Source organism: Bacillus rossius, chromosome 1 (genome assembly GCF_032445375.1).
Source record: "Bacillus rossius redtenbacheri isolate Brsri chromosome 1, Brsri_v3, whole genome shotgun sequence".
Classification (NCBI taxonomy): Eukaryota; Metazoa; Arthropoda; class Insecta; order Phasmatodea; family Bacillidae; genus Bacillus; species Bacillus rossius.
Window position 1 is genome coordinate 153,329,349 of NC_086330.1, and position 19,215 is coordinate 153,348,563.

General features: G+C 33.8%; 1 protein-coding gene across 1 annotated transcript in view; it reads right to left on the minus strand.

Moving 5' to 3' along the window:
* Positions 1-552: 552 nt before the first annotated feature.
* The window catches only part of LOC134537886 (protease inhibitors-like), a 38,005-nt gene continuing 19,342 nt past the window's right edge, over positions 553-19,215 (minus strand). Inside the window, exons 3-5 of the mRNA XM_063378835.1 lie at positions 11,272-11,363; positions 4,281-8,227; positions 553-733 (exon numbers count right to left, since the gene is read on the minus strand). Of these exons, the coding sequence (XP_063234905.1) occupies positions 8,067-8,227; positions 11,272-11,363 (253 nt within the window). The 3' untranslated portion in view covers positions 553-733; positions 4,281-8,066. The remainder of the gene's footprint in view (positions 734-4,280; positions 8,228-11,271; positions 11,364-19,215) is intronic.

The following is a 19,215-nucleotide window of genomic DNA, read 5'->3' on the forward strand; positions in this document are numbered from 1 at the left end:
GTTAAAACACACCAAAAAAAGGCGTTGTCTGTAAAGTCGGTTTACGGACGATAATTTTACGTAATAACGTCATAATAAAATTGCATACTTTTTTATTTTCAAATATTATTTACAGTTTTTGCAAATTTCATTTCAATAATTTGTTAAAAAGCCCGTCTTAACCTGTTTCGTATTATAGAAGATTTTATGGCACGGTGGTTGGCCGGTTCGTGCACGCTCGGCTCAGGTGGAACGTGACACTTTTTCGTGCGTGCAGCCGGCATTCATCGATTTTAAAGACGTTATTACGTCAAAAGAACATACATTTTTTTTTAGCATTGTTTAGTTGCAATTATTTTATGTCAATAGTTGCTATACTATATAGATATAAGTCCAATCCACAACAGAATGCAGTTAAAAATCTGTAATTTAAATGGTGTCTGTGATTTTCTACCTTTTTTTTACTAAATGTATTTACATTTGACCTTAATTATGAAAATTATGAAAATTATCTTCAAAAAACGGTAAATACATATTTGGTGGAAAGAAATGGTAAAATAAAAGGAGTATGTGTATTGCTGTAAATGAACTTTATTGTCTGCTGTTAGGTGCTGTTGTGTCGTTCCGGCTCACAGCGGTGGGAGAATGTGTGATTGACACAGCATGAGAGTGCATGCGGCTTGGCCATTCTCGCTGCAGAAGCAGGTGTTGCAGTCTTGCTTCCATGTTGTGTTTGGTACACACGCCAGGGCACCTGCAGCACACAAATTCAGATGGGTTGTAAACACTGTTAAGACAAAGGTATTTTTAAACCAAGAACACACGGGCCTCTTCCTTCAGCCCCGAAGTGAACAATTATTTCAAATGTATTTATAATGCTAAAGATAGTAGCATTTTATTTTCTTAATAGCTGTGGGCCCGACGGGAAATTATTTGATCCTCAGTTTTGATGAATTACCAAAAACGTTGATACAACTGAGATATTCATAAACAGAAGCGTACCTAAACAACAATTTCCATTTTTCTAGCTTCAAAAATTACAAACATATTACCAATTCAACCCTCTTTAGGAAAGAATTTTTCAAAATGCTTTCTTAGTGTTCACTGACGTTATATAAGGAACTACTATGAAATATTTTATACTTATATACCCACCGGTTTAACGTATGCAATGTCTCTAAGTCAGTTAGTGTCTGAGTTTTATTAAGTATATTATTTGCTGCGGAGGTATAATTATGTTGACTAAAGTTTTTATTACTTTTAATACTTCTCGGCCTTTCAACTGCAACCGTGTCCGAGGAAAAAAAAAAGAAGTACCGGACGTTTCGGCAAACATTATTGCAGCCATTTTGAAGGGCGATCAGCAACCGAAGCATGGTGCACTGACACAGTACTGGTAATTCACAGTCGAGCTGAAGGGCCGTCGAAAGAAACAAAGGGCCCGGGGGCAAATAATTTTGTCTCAGGCCACTTACTTATTACTTAATAAACAATTTTTTCAAATCCCACAATCAAATTTTTTTAAAAATGTGAGCGAATCTTTCAGGACTTGCTCTTTAGGTGTAACATCTAACATCGGTAACGAGCTTATTCATATATTTTCATATTGCAAATACGCTTATAATACAATACACAGACATGAAATTTAAAAAATATATTTTTTTAAATAATGCCGAGCATGACAAATATACGAAAATTTGTATTAAACTGAATTTCTGGACTCAAATCACATGTAGAATCAACACTAGAATTCGCTGCCAGTGCAGCTATGTCGTCTATTTTATCATTTCATAAGCAGACCAAAATTATAAACTATATAATGAAAAGATTCATTAAAATGTTCAGATAAAAGCGACAAAGACTTGATAAAATACTAAGCCCCTGCTATGGACCTAATTGACAACAAAATATTTTATTAAAATGCTGCCAATCTTGTTGAAATTTACTAAAAATTTAATACTTTAAAGTTTCCTTTTGTATTTGTGAACTTAGGTTCGCACCATCCACCATCGCATAAACGTATGTAATTAACTCCCATCAAATGATGTACACCAAGAGCTAAGACGTTACGCATCAAATATCGAAACACTGTAAACGATACAGTGGCCCAACTGAAAATTTTATATTTGCATACTGCCTAACTTTTAGGGTTTCCAATAAAATCTTTTAGCAATAGACATGGGTTTTCGACCTTTATCAGGGTAAATTCGTGCATGAAAAAACTCCAAACTGAACCGGGTAGCGGGAATTCCTCCCCACCCCCTTTTCCAGCAAAATTGAGCATATAAAAAGTGGTTCTGCTGAACTGTGATTGGTCCACGTGGATTGCAAACGCTTGCTGTGCTTGCTGAAGAAACCTCGCAGCGTGCACGAGGGTCAAGCTATTACTTTGAAATAACTGAGAGCACTTATTGCTGTCTTCTTTGCAATATTAGGTTACTGTAATCACATGAACTCACAAAAGTCATTTTGGATTGTAAACAAAGCCTTAAAAAAAACCTTGAATAGTATTCAACAAAGTGAGCACTCTTGTTTACTCTGTTAACAAAGTAACACAGACGTAAGACGACGCAGTTTCTATAAAGATCAGAAGAAACGTTTTTGTTTGTATTTTAAATGTTCAAATTTTTTTGTTGCCATGTTCATTAACGTACTGAAATTTCTAACGGCGTAACAACTAATTGCGGGCAAGTGGCGTCACGTGGTGAATAGTTAAATGCAGGACCACGTCCCATTGATTGTCACGTCAGTCTGGAAGCGAGCCTATACACAGAAAAAAAATTTCTTTACTTTTACAAAAGATTCCTTTCGTAATTAGTTGCCAAGAAATAGTTTTTAATACTACAAGAGGATAGTGTAATTTTGTGCTACATATGGCTAAGGTTATTTTTGCACTTGCGAAAAACGTTTTTTTTTCCGTTGCAATACCAGTTTTTCGTACGGAAACTGGCGTATAATTTTATATTTTAATAATTTTGGTTTCATTGAAGCATAATTTTTTTAAACCATGGAAAACATGATAAAATATTTAATAATAGGACTTTACTTTCTTTTATTATGCTCACTTATGTGCGCAGTTAACACTGGAAAGCTATTCAGGAAACGGTTTACAAATAATTCTTTAACTATTAAAGGTACTGGGACAACACGAAGTATAAATACCCGGGTAAGTATCCGAACACCCTATTACTGCGAAAACTATTTCGAAATGATTAAGTTGTTTTCATGAAAATTTAGATATTTGAAAAATATCTGTAATTTTACAAGAATATTTATGTTGCATTTACAAAAAAAAAAAAAAAAATAACAGCGTACAGTCCGGAGCAAAATAGAACCGCACCACATAGACCAACACTGCAGGTGCCTGAACGGGAGACAACTTTTAATACCTTCCACTCTCTAAACTAAACACATAAGTTCCGAAGGAATGACTGTGTTAGCCGCCTTGCCGGGAATGCTTAACCTCTCGTCCAACTTCAGGCGTCGCAGTATATAACATCCTAATACAAACAATTCACACGCAATTAAAGTGATTTTTTACTATGTCTCTTAGTGTATTCTGTAAGTCTAGGTAAACTATTGTGTGCAACCAATGTTCAGGCGCTTTTCATTTATATAAGTTAAAGGAAATATGTACTACTGAAATTATATCAGGTTTTTTTTTTCTTTTTGTGTCGTAAAAAATGTACAAAAATATTAAATGAGCAATTTTAACATGCTCATTAGAACCTTGGTTACTATAAATTAACAATGTTAATTTTGATGCATGTTTTATATTTTTTACAGTTACGTGTCCAAATTCATTTTTTAAACTATTTTCTTTAATATTCTAAACAATATTTATACGTCTAACCATATCGGTAGACAACCCTCCGTGTTTTGGTTAAAAAAAAATCTTAACCACCTGACAATTATTTATAGCCTTTATAAGAAAACAATATTGAGATTAATTTACCCCAGTATTGACATACAGCGACTCACACATTATTATTTACAATAAATTTTGCAACAAGTTTTTCCAAAATAATTTTTGTCAAAAATCTCTTTACTATAATAAAATACTCTTGAACTCAGCTGTAACATAAGGTTGTTATATTGTCTATCACATTTAATAAACGGCCATAACATAAACTGTTTACGTAATTACAACAAATCTTAATAACTCCAACTATCTTCATAATAAATGCATTAAACTAAAGTAAATATTTTCATGTGCAACGTAGGTAGTTTTAAAATTACAAATGCAATTCCCTTTCATATAATTATATATTTTTATTATTATAAAAAGTTAAAACACTTACCAAACACCGAAAGCAGTAACATCAATGCAACTAGCAGAAACACCTCTACGGACTTCATGATGAGTTTATCTGGAGCGCTTGTCAGCGAATGTCTTAGATATCCGAGGACTTGCATTCACTTGACTCTCATAGTTCATAGAGTTCAAAAGACGTCATGTTTGTCTTGCCAACAAGTTTATCTCCATAAATGTTTGTTTCGCAGTGAGGTCACTAGGAAACACAGTCACATGCGAGAGGAAAAATTAAAATGATATTGGCCGTTGCTGCCGGGAAGGATCCTGTCTATGCACGCGCCTGGAGAGACTTCTTGAAAAGAAGAAAAAAATAAAATCATGGTTGCTGGCACAGGGAAAGAGAGGTCATTGTTTTTCAACTGCCGCACGTCGTCGCTTCGTATAAGGTAACCTAAAAGTTCCAGTTCGTTTCGCTTGTAGCTGTGTGACGGTACAGTAATGCCAGTGTTAGCCTATATATAGCTTAATAAATAGGTATGTTAAAAATTATAATACTTACTGTCACAAACTAGAGCTTTTCCCTGGATAGAAAATCAAACTAGTTTTGTTTTTTTCATTGAAAATTAAAATTATGTATTTGTATACTTATCCTAATTTCTGGGATGATATAAAAATGTTTTTTCCTTGAAAAAAATATTCCTCATAGAAGCTTAATTTTCCCTATCGACAAGCCACCAAAAAGCCTCTGGAGGAGAACTTTGACCTTTACCTTGACTGTAAACTTGAAATTATTTAATTTTTGACCTAAAAATTAAGAAAAAATACCAAAAAGTATATGACAAATTGTTTACATCAAATGTTTTGTTACTCTATATATTCCTGACCTCACTTCGTTTCCCGAAAAGAGTAAAAATGTAATGTATTAATACAAAATTTAAAAAATATTTAATTACATTCTAAATGAAATTTTATTAAAAACTTTGGCTTACATAACACCCGCTAATTTGGATTTCGTCGTTTTGAATAGGTAGTGATATCATCTCCGCCATTTTAGGTAAATCCGTAATATTTATGCTAGAAATTCGGGGAAAAATATAAACCTTAAAAAAAAAAAATTAAAAAAAACTTAATTCATGGAGTTTGGAGACCTCGGTTCGAAATCGGTGTGGTCGTTCAGTTAAAAGTAGCGATGATTCCTTCCTCGACAGAAATCACAGGCAGACTGACCTCCTACCACTATACCAAGGCGGATATCACATCAGCCAGTATGACGTCTGCTGGAGGCTGCCATCTTATTTTGTCTGCTAGAGAGCGCGTTCGCCATACTAGTTTTTTTTTTAATCAGCTATAGTGTAGTATTACCAAACAGTCAACAGTCGCGAAATCTATTATCTTGTCGGCCGTCTTTGTCACCATCTTGAAAATCTGTAATTTTTTAACTGGAAATTCGAAAGAAAAAAAAATCATAAAATATTACTTGAAACGTCTCCTAGGTTTACTTAGGCTAGGGTTTAGCACAAGCTGTCAAAAGTTGTTTTGTAATTTTTAATTATAATTTTTGTGATTCACTGATCTAAATTTAGCAAAACGTTTGTGTTTTTCTCCGTGTACTCCTAATTATTCATGTCAATATTTTAATGGATTTTTTGGTGTGCTCCTAATTATTTTTGCCAATATTTGGTAGGTTTTCTCCTAGTGCGTCTGGTCATTCCTGGTGAAACTTGTGTTAGTTTTCTCAATGTGTTCCTGACTATTCTTATATATGCAAATAATTTTTTTATTAAAATCTTATTTAAATTGTAATTAAATTTTTTTAAATTTTTCATTTTAAAATCGCCTTTTTACTCTTGTCAGGAATCGAAGTGAAGACTGGAGTGGATTAAGTAACTTAATATTTAAAGTAAACTTTTTTATATTTTTTAGAATGTTTTCTGAGTTTTTTTGTTAAAAAATTAAGAATTTAAAGTTGACTTGACTTGACTTGGAGTCCATCCTGAGGGTCACTGAACCAGTCTCTAATAATGTGATGTTTGACACTTTTTAAACGAATACTGGCCAGTTACGGACTTGCCAAAACGATTTGACCCAGTCACGAGGAACCATGGCAGCAGCCTATTAACAAACCAAACTGCCCTGATTATGACAATATTGCGGATTCTACCCTCGTGTCCAACTTTAAAGAGAATGTTGCAGGATTCTAAACATTGACTGCTTTTTAGATTTTACCTGCCGGCATAATTGTTAGTGACTTAATCATTTATATATTTGTGTGTATTTTTGGTTTCTTTTCTTTTGGAGCGTGAAAATACTATCTATGGTACGTAGTGGAAGTGTATAATGACGAGATAATCCAGCCTCGCGCTAGAAAATAATACGAATTTTGCATTAACTTCAAGTAATACTTTTAGGAAAGATAATGTGTAATGTTGGTAGGTGTCACTTTACATATACGACGTGTCGTCTTTAAAATACCACAGCATTTCTCTATTTAAAATAATTGATGAAATGTTTTCCAAATGTTTTCGCTCTTCTAATTCGCTGTCGCAATACACATTAACCAGTGCCAAACACCTATTTTAGGGGTTATTTTTTATCTTCGTTCCGAATATGTTACAAAAAAGAAATTACATTGCCTTAACTTAATAGTCACTTTAAATACATCTTTTTTTCAATCGTCTTGCACATAACTTTATAACATAATAAGGTTTTGGCTCTGTATGGTGAATGTGTGCACCAATTAGTTAATTGTAATTTTTTGTCAAGTAATACATTACATATCAACAGTACAGCGCGTCTTAGACATTTTACATTGCATTAACATAATCACTGCATTAAATACTCATATGATTTATTTTGTTTGCTTACATTCAATGTTATGGCAAATACGTTGTTTTACGGAAATACCCAAGCGGCCCAAACAGGTTATTGCCTCGATGAGATGACATTGTGTTTTATTGACCTAGGAAAATTACGGGAAGAATTGGCCATGGCTGGAGTGATTAATTAACGCGATGTTAAAAAGAAATAATGATGGTCAAACTGTGCTTCAGATCTCTTCTAGAATGTGAGTCCAGGTAAATGAATGCGTTAATAATTATTTTTTTTATATTTCACTTTTAAAGTTGTGAAAAGATGATTATTAACAATGACTTAAAATATAAATAATTATGTGCTCTCTGTTTAGGGAAAATAATAGCAAATACAAGCATTGTTGAAAGATAATCCTGATATTTCATTATAGATGATTAAATTGTTAATGATTTTACACAATTAAAGCTATATATTTGAAAGAGGAAATTTTATTTTAAGTAAATTGTACAACAGTCGCATTAAGTTTACATACATTCTGCTTTTAAGGTGGTAAAAAAATAATTTTACTATTTTATTAATTCTAATAATATTTCAGAACATATTTTTGAAGCAGGCAATATTAAATTTGGCATAAAATGTTAGCTACTTTAAAATTCTAGTTTTAGCTATTTTTAAAGTTTAATTGCATCTCTGAATATTTCTGACGAAATCACCTCTGTTAAAAAATATAAAAAAAAATGTTTTATCATTATTGGGTGGCGACAGTTGTATGTAAATATTTGTTACAATATAAATACATCTCTAATCCACTACAGAAGACATTGAGAAATCTGTCATCTAAATAGTGTCTGTGATTCTCTATCTTCGTTTTACTTTGATAACGCTGGAAAATAAATGCAAATCTATATGTTTATATTTTGCCCTAAATAGTTTGTAATTATTCACATTTTCTAGTCAACGAAAGTTAAAAATATGTATGGTTTAAAAAATTAATTAAAAGAAGTGCACTACTATCAATGAGCTAATTTCCTGATGGTATTGCGCTATTGTTAACCAACAGGGGTTGGTTATTGGGTAGTGAAATACACCCCATCAGAGTGCATGCGGCTTGGCCATTCTCGCTGCAGAAGCAGGTGTTGCAGTCTTGCTTCCATGTTGTGTTTGGTACACACGCCAGGGCACCTGCAGCACACAAATGTGGGTAGTTGTCAACACTATTAGGACAAAGTTATTTTTGAACCAAGAACACACGGGCCTCTTCCTTCAGCCCCTAAGTGAACAATTATTTTTAATGTATCTGCTACGGGTAATGCTAGAAGAAGAACTAAATCTAGGTTTACCCATGTTAACTTAGCATTATCCAAGGTTGAAGGGTAAAGTTAAAATAATCACTCTAATAATTTGAATCTGATATTACCGTGTACACCTAGGTCTAACCTATGCTGACTGGGTAATGTTAGGTGTTGCGTTATTTTTGAGCACGTTAGGTTATGTTATGTTAGGTTAATTATTTAGTTAAGGTATCAATGAACTGAAATTAGAAATAATTTGTTTTTTCTAAGTTACCCAGTCACGTTTGGTATACGTAGGTGTACACAGGCAAACGTCGAATTCAAATTTAAGTTCTTATTCGAACATTACTAAACTTGTTATAATATATTATAATAACAAATTAGGATAGTGCTAATTTAACCCTTGAAAACCTAGATTTACTTCCTTTTCTAGTATTAATCATAACATATCCAGCATGCTAGAGATACCTAGTGGACAGTAAGCACAGTAAAATATTAGCTTTTTATTTACTGCGGAATATACAATTATGTTGACGAAATTTTTTATTGCAGTTACTTCTCAGCAAAACAGCTGTGACCGTGCCCAAGGACACGACGTGCACGACATTTCGGCATGCCTTGTAGCAGGCATCTTCAAAGACGATCAGCAACCAAGGCCTGGCGCACTGGCACAGTACTGGCCTTTGTCGGGTCCCTTCCTCATTAATTAACATACAATTTTTTAAACCCCACAATCAAATAAAAATACATAAACAATATAAACGATATTGTGGCCATTAATGAAAAAAATATATATTTTGTGTATTGCCTAACTTGTGTGGTTTCGAATGTTTTTAACTATATTTTGTCAATAGATTTGTAATTTTGAGCTACTATCAGGATAAAATCATGCATAAAACTAATATCGAAACTCAATCGGATCCCGGGGATTCCCCCTCCCCTTCTCGGCCCTCTCAATAGACATACCTACTGACCTGTGATTGGTTCATCTGGGTGGCCAACGATTTCTGTGCTTGCTCGCGACTGAAACAACTCGCAGCGCGCACGACGGACTAGCGGTTACCTTGAAAGAATGGAGGGAGGGCACTTCTTGCATGATTACTCGAGAATCTTGGCAAGTTTACTGAATTATTCGTAATTTTAAGGGTACTGTGTTCACATGAACTCACAGGTATCACCTTGGATTATAAACAGAGCCTTAAAAAATCCTGAATTGTATACAACGGAGTTTACACTATTCTTTCTTCTATATAGTTTACCCTGTTTACAATATAACAGTCGTAACCTGACGCAATTTCCATAAAGATAAAAAGAAAAGTTTTATTTTTATTTTGTGTTTTCAATTTTTTGCTGTCATGTCCACTCGCGTAGCTACTGAAATTTCTAACGGCGTAAGAACTAATTATGAGCAAGCGGCATCAGTGGTGAGCAGTTAAAGGATTAAACACCTTCATCTTTGATTTTTCTATTTTCTATAATTCTAATTTTGAATTACTTATCCCAAATTTTGGCATATCAAGTCATAAATAATATCCCTTAGACCTTGTTTACCTTGTTGAACCACATATTTATACATGCTTTAGTTTGTAGTCGCCGCGAGGAAATAACTTAATAGTTCACGAGAGTGATAACAACTGTCTTGGTAATAACACAGGTTCACAAGAATTGACTTCAACATGTAGCCAAAGATAAGTCCTATGCCATGTCGACCCAAAAAATTTAGCACGGAAGCTTTATTGGAATCTGTATGAGAATATTTGAAATTGCAAGATGGCGATACATTTAGGACCACGTCCCGCGGATTGTCACGCCAGCCTGGAAGCGAGCATGTACAGTGCGGAGCAAAATAGGACCGCAGTTTGCAACGGCTCACCCTCCAAGCCCAACACACAGTAGGCTGAACGGGAGACGGGAGACAGCTTTCAATACCTTCTGACTCTCTCAATAAATTCCGAAGGTACGTTTGTGTCGCTCGCTCGGGCAATCGAACAGACGCCTAATCGACGGTAACTGAGCGTGGTAGCGCACCACAAGAGCGTTCTTAACCTCTCGTCTAATGATCAGGCGTCGTAGTTTAAAACATCCTCATGTACAGGCAATCAAAGTGAAGTTTTAACATGTTTATTAGTGCATGCTCTAATTCTAGGTAAAATAATGCATGTAAATATTTAGGTAAGCATATATATATATATATATATATATATATATATATATATATATATATATATATATTCCTACTACTTAAAATATATCAGTTACGCATTTTTTTCTTTTTGTAATGTAAAAACGTACAAATATGATGAATTAGTAATTTTCACATGCTTATCGGAATCTTGGCAATAAGAACTATGAGTGGTAAATTTGATGCACGTTTACTCTTTGTATAGTTACATGTCCAAAATCATTTTTAACTATTATTTTTTATTTAAAAAAAATATATATGTATGACTAACCATATCGTAAATTGTACCTCCGTGTTTTGGTCAATAAATCAGGCACCTTGACAACATGATAATTATTTATTGCTGTTATAAAAACACAAAATTGAGATGATTGTGTTCCAATAGTGACATACAGCGTCGCACATACTATTGTTCACGGTACAGTGTGCAAAACCTTTCGTCCATAATTATTTTTCGTCAAATGATGTTTCAATTACCATAAAACATTTTAGAACTCCGTGTAGCATATTTCTCGCTGTTTATTTACATTGAGGTGCAAATAAATACATTTGAAGTCATTCCTATGAAAATCAGTTTTATTACCACCTCCCATAAACCTCCACGTGTTGTGGAAATTCCATTACAATAATATTAATAACTCCAACTATTCTTTATAGTAAATGCTAGTTTAATAATATAAATACTTTTGTGTTTTCCATCGAATGCAGTTTTATAGCTACAAATGCAATGTTGAAAAATTTAAAACACTTACCAAACAGCGATAGCAATAACATAAAAGCAACTAGAAGTAACACTTTCACGGACTTCATGATGTTTTTGTCTGGAGAGCTCGTCAGCAAATGTCTTATATATACATTAACTTATATTTACTTGACTCACATAGTTCATAGAGTTCAAAAGGTGACATGTTTATCGTGCCAACATTTTTATCTTTAATAAAGTTTAGTTCACAGCAGGGTCGCTTAAAAAAAAAAAAAAAAAAAAAAGACATGCGAAAGAAAGTATTGGAGAATCGGCCGTGGGTGTCGATAAGTATCTGTATTATACACTTAGAGATACTTCTTGAAACCAAAGAAAAATATATAATTGCGATTCCTGATACAGGTTGTAACCCAGGTACTTTAAATTAGAGATCATTTTTTTTACAACTGCCCCACGACACCCGGTTTTGAGTCAACTAATAGGTTCAGTTCCTCTCGCTTGTAGCTTTGTAACGTTACGGTCACTCCACTGTTAAATATTCTTCAGTACGAATACTATATGATATAATACTCGCCTAGTGTAACCGACCTCCAGTATAAGCGAGGCCTGGTTCCAAACGGTCAACTGCACTACCTGTGCAGCAAGACGGGAGCTATGACGTCATCCAGGGCAGACAGGTATAAATACAGTCTGCACATCCCAAGTGAACAGGCATGGTGTCCCTCTTGTAAATATTCCCTCCTTTGTTGGATCATACCGAAAACAACTGTTTAACCCTAAAATACAGTCAAGCTAATCAAACCGGGGTTTACATAATGTCTTTATATTAACATGAATTATTTAAACGATATTTGACATCCATGTCGAAGCCAGTATTAAAGCTGTGAATGAATTGTGTCCCAGTGATAACAACTTAGCTAATATTTAAAATAAATGCTATATGTTTATTATTTTTTTAAGTATGATGGATAATATAGTATACTTGAAAAAAAAGGTAATGGTCTCATACTATTTAATCAGAAATCACAACCGTTTTATTGCTGTTTTTTACAGTGATGTGATTTTTTATGCTATTCCATCGGAGCACAGTTTTAAGATACACAAATTGTTTGTATAAATGTTACAGTTTACCTCTTTCATAATTTTATCTTCGAACTGGTGCATGAAAATACAACCAAAGTTAAAGATTTGTGGGCAAATTTGTGTGTTGGTGTGCACACATGTGTAAGTTAACTTGATATAGTTCTTTTAATATACGCACACATAACCTCGTACTGAATTGCGCAAAACCTCCTACTATATTAAGTATTGTCAGTACCTTCATTGCTGACATCAGAAAGTAAGCTGTTATTACTATCGGTGTCTTTAGTCAGGCGGTTGACTGCAGCATTCCCTTGATTTCCCATAAGTAGGTTTGACGATTATATTTATCTATAATTAAGTTTTATATCTTTATCTTCACCCATGTTGCGAGAATGAATAAGTGCAAAAGAAATAAAAATAAAGAGGGAAACATTTTTTATTGTTTTTTTTACTACTTAAGTAAAAAATGAGATTAGAATTGGATGGTGAAAATTCGAAAAAATAAATTAAAATATATTAAAAAATCTTTAAGAATGGAAAACATGGATTTTTGCTCCCATCATCAGGAACAAACGGACATATTTTGTCTTAAAAGAAAATTTATTCATGGTTTTTAATTAACTGTTGACATTGTTTTACTACTGCAATGTCGGCACTTGTAGCGTAATGCTCTCGCAATGTTTTTAGTGCAACCCTCAACACTATTTTCGCTACAGAAGCATGTGTTGGCGATGTCATTCCATGTTTTGTTGGGTGTACACGCCAGGGTACATGCAACACAAATGCAAGCTACAATAAACACTGTCAAGAAGTATATACTTTTAGAATAAATAATATTTTCCGACAATGGAAGAGTCTTTTTACACCTGTGACTAAACTAAAAAAAAAATTATAATCACAGTCATTGTGAAGGAATAAATATATATTTTATACAATCATGAGTTTACCGTGCCTAATGTTATCCTCCAGTAGGTAGTTATACCTATTTATTTCAAATGAGGTAAAACCATTTTCTTAGTTGGTATTTATTAACTGTCAAGTAACTTTACATTAGGATTAAATTAATCCATAAATTGTTTCTTTTGTTTTAAATAAGTAAAAGGTACCCACAACTACCTCAATGATACCCTAATTTTAGCTGATTTGTCATCCTATAGGCTGTGTGAAATTACCTTTATATGTCGGGATTTCATTTATTCAGAAAGCATGTTTTAAACCATATTTAGTTAGTGTCTTTTAGTAACATGTACACAATGATCAGTATAAATACAGGTCGTGTATTATTGAAATTCGAGATAAATTTTTTTATATCAGGAAATGATAACTAGATATTATTCTAACACTAGCACGTATATTTTATATGAGAAATTTAATAAACACATATAATACAAAAATAGACTTACAGCATCGAATTTTTGTTTCTTTATAGCGAAGTAATTCCACAAAGAAAAAAATTAGGTGTGAAATTTCCAATTACAGATAATTATTTTATATTATCGACAAACCTTGTTTAAATTATTGAAGTTTAACTCTTACAAAATGAAAAATAAACATAATATACATATTTCTTACTATTTACTTGAGTAGCGCCTATAATTAAAATAAATGCTACCGATACTCCATTTAATTGTTAGAATTACTTTCAAAAACCTTTATTGAAATTTACTAAGCTTCTCCCATTTTTTAAATTTAAATCACATATAAACAATATTTTAATCACACATATTTTACAATAATTATATTGAACTTTTAAATTTATTCCTGGACCTAATTTCATCCATGCATTCTTTACTTTCTCCAAGAAATTGTTTCTTATTGCTACAAAAGTGTTGCACATATATCCATGTAATTTAGTGATAACACTGGTGTAGGGTATGAATTCTAATCGCCTCGGTTTCAAACTAACTCTAATATCATAAAATAATTCCTATGCTACATTTGCTATGTGCTATTTTGCCTTGCAAATGAGGTATATTTTGGATTGGAATTTACAGTAGCGTGACTATATTAAGTGATCTTAAAATTAATTCTTGGACTGGTGCTAAAGGAAAATTCAGAAAATTGTTATGATGTAGGCCTATAGTAAATTTAGCAGGACGAAATTATCACAGCTGAAAGCACTCTTAAAGTGTAAACATTTAATTACACTAAAATATAGTAACAAGACATGTCAATTAGCAATAATGAAAGTACCTCTGCAACCAACAACATCGCCAATGCGGTGTTCATGAGTCAGACTGTTTGCAGGAACGCTCGTACACAAATAAAGATTGTTTTTATATAATTGACCGTTTACAAGTCTCAAGGCGCAGAAGCTGAAAACAAGTCATATCTTAATGTTTTTCTTTTATTTTTTTATTTAACGATAATTTAAACTCAAAAACGGCCCTCATTTTGAAGTACAAGAAACTGTAAACGGTCGTTTTTTTTTTTTTGTTTTTTACTAACGACATAAATAGTCTTTGCAAAAATATTAGGACTATGGGTTATAAAATCATTGATATTTTTCATCAATAAATTTATTTCCAGTAAACTCTATTTTCAGTTTCTTTGTATGTTACTAACATGCTCACTTTTAGACGGTAATTTACTTAATAAGCTGATTACATCCTGTATACACATTAAACTTCATATTAAAATTACACACATTTCTACACCGGATTTGACTCTTTACTTAGTTGTCTTAAGATTTCCCTTTGACTTAATGTACTGTAGAAGTTTTTCAGTTTTATATATTGCTAAAAATGACAGATTTATCAAAAAAATTATTATTACTTATTTAAAATTTTTATTTTAAACTTGGTTTCTATAAAAATAACGGCGTGTGTACTATTTAGGTTATTTTTGATATTTACAAACACAAACATCCAAAAAAACATATAAAACTAATTATGGAGGATATTTTTTTTTGTGATTAATTGACATTAGACAACGAATTTAATGCACTCTCGCTGTAGCACTGTTGTCTGAGTTCACCCGTTTTATCATTGTGCACGTACAAATATTTTATATATATATGCTATCGTTCAAACCTGGTTGTGACCAAGTCTGCATGATTGCATGGCAACCGGGTGAGACGGTTATTTTTTCTCAACTCATGGTCTATGCTATGTTGGTTGGACGCCCAAACATTGATTGCTATATAGCAAACATGTTTTCATTGTGGAAACAGTTTTAAATGAATAAATTTTATGGGAGTGGCTGTGTTTAACGACGAAGTTTCTCAATTATACTTACCAACCGTCATCAGACGTGCTCAAGCACTATTTTCGCAATGTTTTGGGCATGACGGTGGCGAGGGAATTAAAAAATGACTTCAACTACGTCACAGCATTAACTCTCCTTCCAATTCCTAGCTCCATGACTCATATAAACTTTCCAAATGCCCCTTAAAAACAAACACTAAAAAAATATTTACATAATGTTCTTTATCATAAACATGTAACGAAACTGAATGACGTTATTAATTGAAGCCTACGATCTCGATTGATTGGTAAATTTCTTTTCAATTCAACTTGAGATAAAAATGTATTCATGGGAAATTTAGTCACCGTTCGTTTTTTTCTTATTACGTCCTTCCCACAGTGTTGTTTACTTCCGAATGTTTTCTTGCAATTTGCCTATGAAGTACTTGCGCTCCCTCGAGATGAGCGCGCGAGCGAGGCGGCTTCAGGGCGGACAGCCCAGTGCGGGGAGAATCCTATGACGTCATTGTGTTCCACGGACAAACACGATAACAGCTGACTGTCATCATTCCTGCCAAGTTTGTCGTCTAGGTCAACGAGTAGACGTGTAAACAGAGACTTCGTTCTCGGATAATTCCTTTCTGATGTTGAAATGTTGGTGGACTTTACCATGTGTTTTGTTGGAAATAACTCATGAAAAGTAACCTCTTCATTTAATTTCTCTTTTACTCTTTACTCGTGTGACTCTCCTCATATGTATCATATGTATCTTCTCATACGTACCACCTACTTTATGTTCTTAAAGGTAGGCCTGTGCTTATGTATATTATACAAATAGTTATAGGCCCCTACAGCGTGAGGGTGTAATAATGTCTAGTAGACAAGTCTGTTTTTGTATCAATAATATTTCAATTAATATTCAGGGACCACAATATTAGTGATAGAATCACATTAAATTAACCCTATTGGAAACAATATGCTGGTTTGTATAGCAGTATAAACTATCAATATATTTTAATATCGCTTTCTATCAGAAATTAAACAATCAATGCAGTTAAGAACAAAGCAATCACATAAATTTATATTGGTGCACAGATATGTCAAATGTTTGTAGTACATTCAATACTATTAAACACAAGGGTTTGAGGTAAAAGAAAAAAGTTTGATGTTTTCGGCATGCTCAATCGGATGTCACATAAAAATCTATTACACTCACAGGTATACCACTGGTTTTCGTTTTTCTAGTTGTAGGTGATAATTAATTTAGTCTGTTTTAAAGGGACTATTCTCATTTACTGAAATGTTATTATATTCTTCTATCAAAATCACATTTTACTTCACTCAAGCTATTGGCAAGTGAATATTTCAAGTTCAAGCACCAATTCTGAATGGCTTGAGTAATTAAACAATTTAATTCGTCAAGGTAACAGCTCAACAGCAATATTACTTATACCTTATATTTTGAGAATATAACAGATGAAATATCTTTACTCTGATAGAGAATCTGTCAAAATATATTATCTTCAGCGTAGCTACGATACATGAGCTTTTAAATTCACACAAGTTCAATATTAAATTTGCCTCTAATATCACCAAGCATTACTAATACTGGTCAATAAACAATTCTACAGCATGAATCATGTCATGATGGCCAAGAACTCCCTTATCGTTTTTCTCTCATTCAAAAAGTTTAAGGTAATTTATTACCTCAATGTTACAACAATAGGAACCAATCGTATAACACAACCAGCAATAGTTTTGATGCCGGAGTATTTGGAGCTGATTTCATATTAATTTAGTGCCATGAATTCAAATATGGTATTGGTTTTTGCCTAGGAGGTAATTTTTTTTAGATATGACGTTTTAGTGGAATGTACGTTTTACGTTATTTTAGGTTAAATCCACCAATCAAATCTAAAAATAAAATCATTATTATTTAACTACACAAATATTATTATACCTATTATACAAATATCATTATTTTATAGAAATATTATTATTAGTAATATATATTGTTACGATTATTAAAATAATCGTCGTGGAAAGAACTGGGTTCGTATAGGAATAGCCAAATATTTTTTTACTACACAGTTTTATTGACTGTTAATATTTACAACACTAATGCATAATCTTACTTAAAATGCCTACTAATCAATTACTCACACTCAGTATCTCAAGTCCTTACACACCGCACCCCTCGCGCAGCTCTCGCCGCAGCACTCTTCGTGGACCTCCGTCGCCGAACTCTCGTTCTCCGTCGCCGCCGTCGCACTTCCCTTCGCCGAGGTCCGCTCGATGCTTCGCTTGGGACTCTCGCCGTACCCGCGGCAATCTCGCCATCGAAAAACTCTCTTCGCCGAGCAGCTCACTCCAACTCGCCGAGCTAGTTCTCGTGGAGGCCGGCGTCCAGGCTTATATAGACCCTGGCGCCCTTCTAGAAGTGACGAGCGCGGCTGGGGCCAGTCGCGTCACCCTGAGTCGACCCAATGTCGGCAGCTCACGCGATAGCCCGCGGAATTTCCACAGGCTGTCCGGCGCCGGGGCAGGGCCCCGCGCGGGGAGCGGAGGGGAGGTGAGTAGCGACAACCCTTTTAATCCGGCCAGGCACACGTGGTATGCCTTACGAACCTGGCATCGCGGTCTGGTCTCACGTGTTCGTAACTATATATACACACAAAGATAGTACCAAGACATTGATGGAACCAACTAGTCACTCAATACTTCGGCAGTTTCTTTTTCGTGAACTTCATGAATATATTTTTGGAACAGTCCTTTTTTAAACTCTAGCAATAATTTGCCATCATGTGCGTATCCCATCTTCCTTGATAGCGGTCCTCCATAATTTTAATCCCTGGATGAAATCTTTCCCCTTGCTACTCACTGCTGTCTCCTAATTTTTCTGGAATACGGTCCAGGTGGCTGTGTAAATAGTGCACCTTAATACTCATGTTGCACCCAAGGGACTTGAAATTTTTAAGCATATCGTTTACCAGTGAGTGAGGGACCGGGTGTATCGTAGAGACTAAATCAGGATAAGCCTACTTGCTACGGTTGTTTCGACTGATTTCAGTAAAATTTACTAGACAGAAGTAACAGTCATCGATATGGTTTTTGGGTGCTCTCCAAACTATCGGTACGTCAAATTTTAATCTTTTTTTCTTTTCCCTCTAATCCACTGACGTAAATGTTTTGTGCATGTTTCAAAAAACTGATTCAGTGCCCATGATTTATTCTGATCACCGAGCTTAACACCAAAGTATCCATGATAAGCTCTCTTTAGAAGGTCACTAACAGTCTTTCTGTTATATTTTAATATGTGTAGCAAAACACATCAGGATGATTTAGAGAAAAAAATTTTTTTAGTGTAACTCATTTTTATCAACTTCGATCTATTCTGCACGGCTAAAACTCACAAACTGACCTCAAATTTAGTTTAAGCGTTGAAATGACAGATGTAATACCCATCCTGGGGTATCACAGTGATGAAGTGGGGATTCCCAGCCTGGGGTACCCCTGTGACGAAATGGATTGATTCAAGCAGGAGGTTTTACTTATTTTGTTCACATTTATCTCAAAAAGTATAGCTAATAGAAAAAAAACTATTTTTATATTTATATTCAGCGCCCCAAATATAGCTAAATCATTTCCCAAATCCTAGGTACCTTAAAAAGTTTTTTCTTATTGGCCTGTGTAATTTGTTAATACATTTGAAATTTGCAAAAACT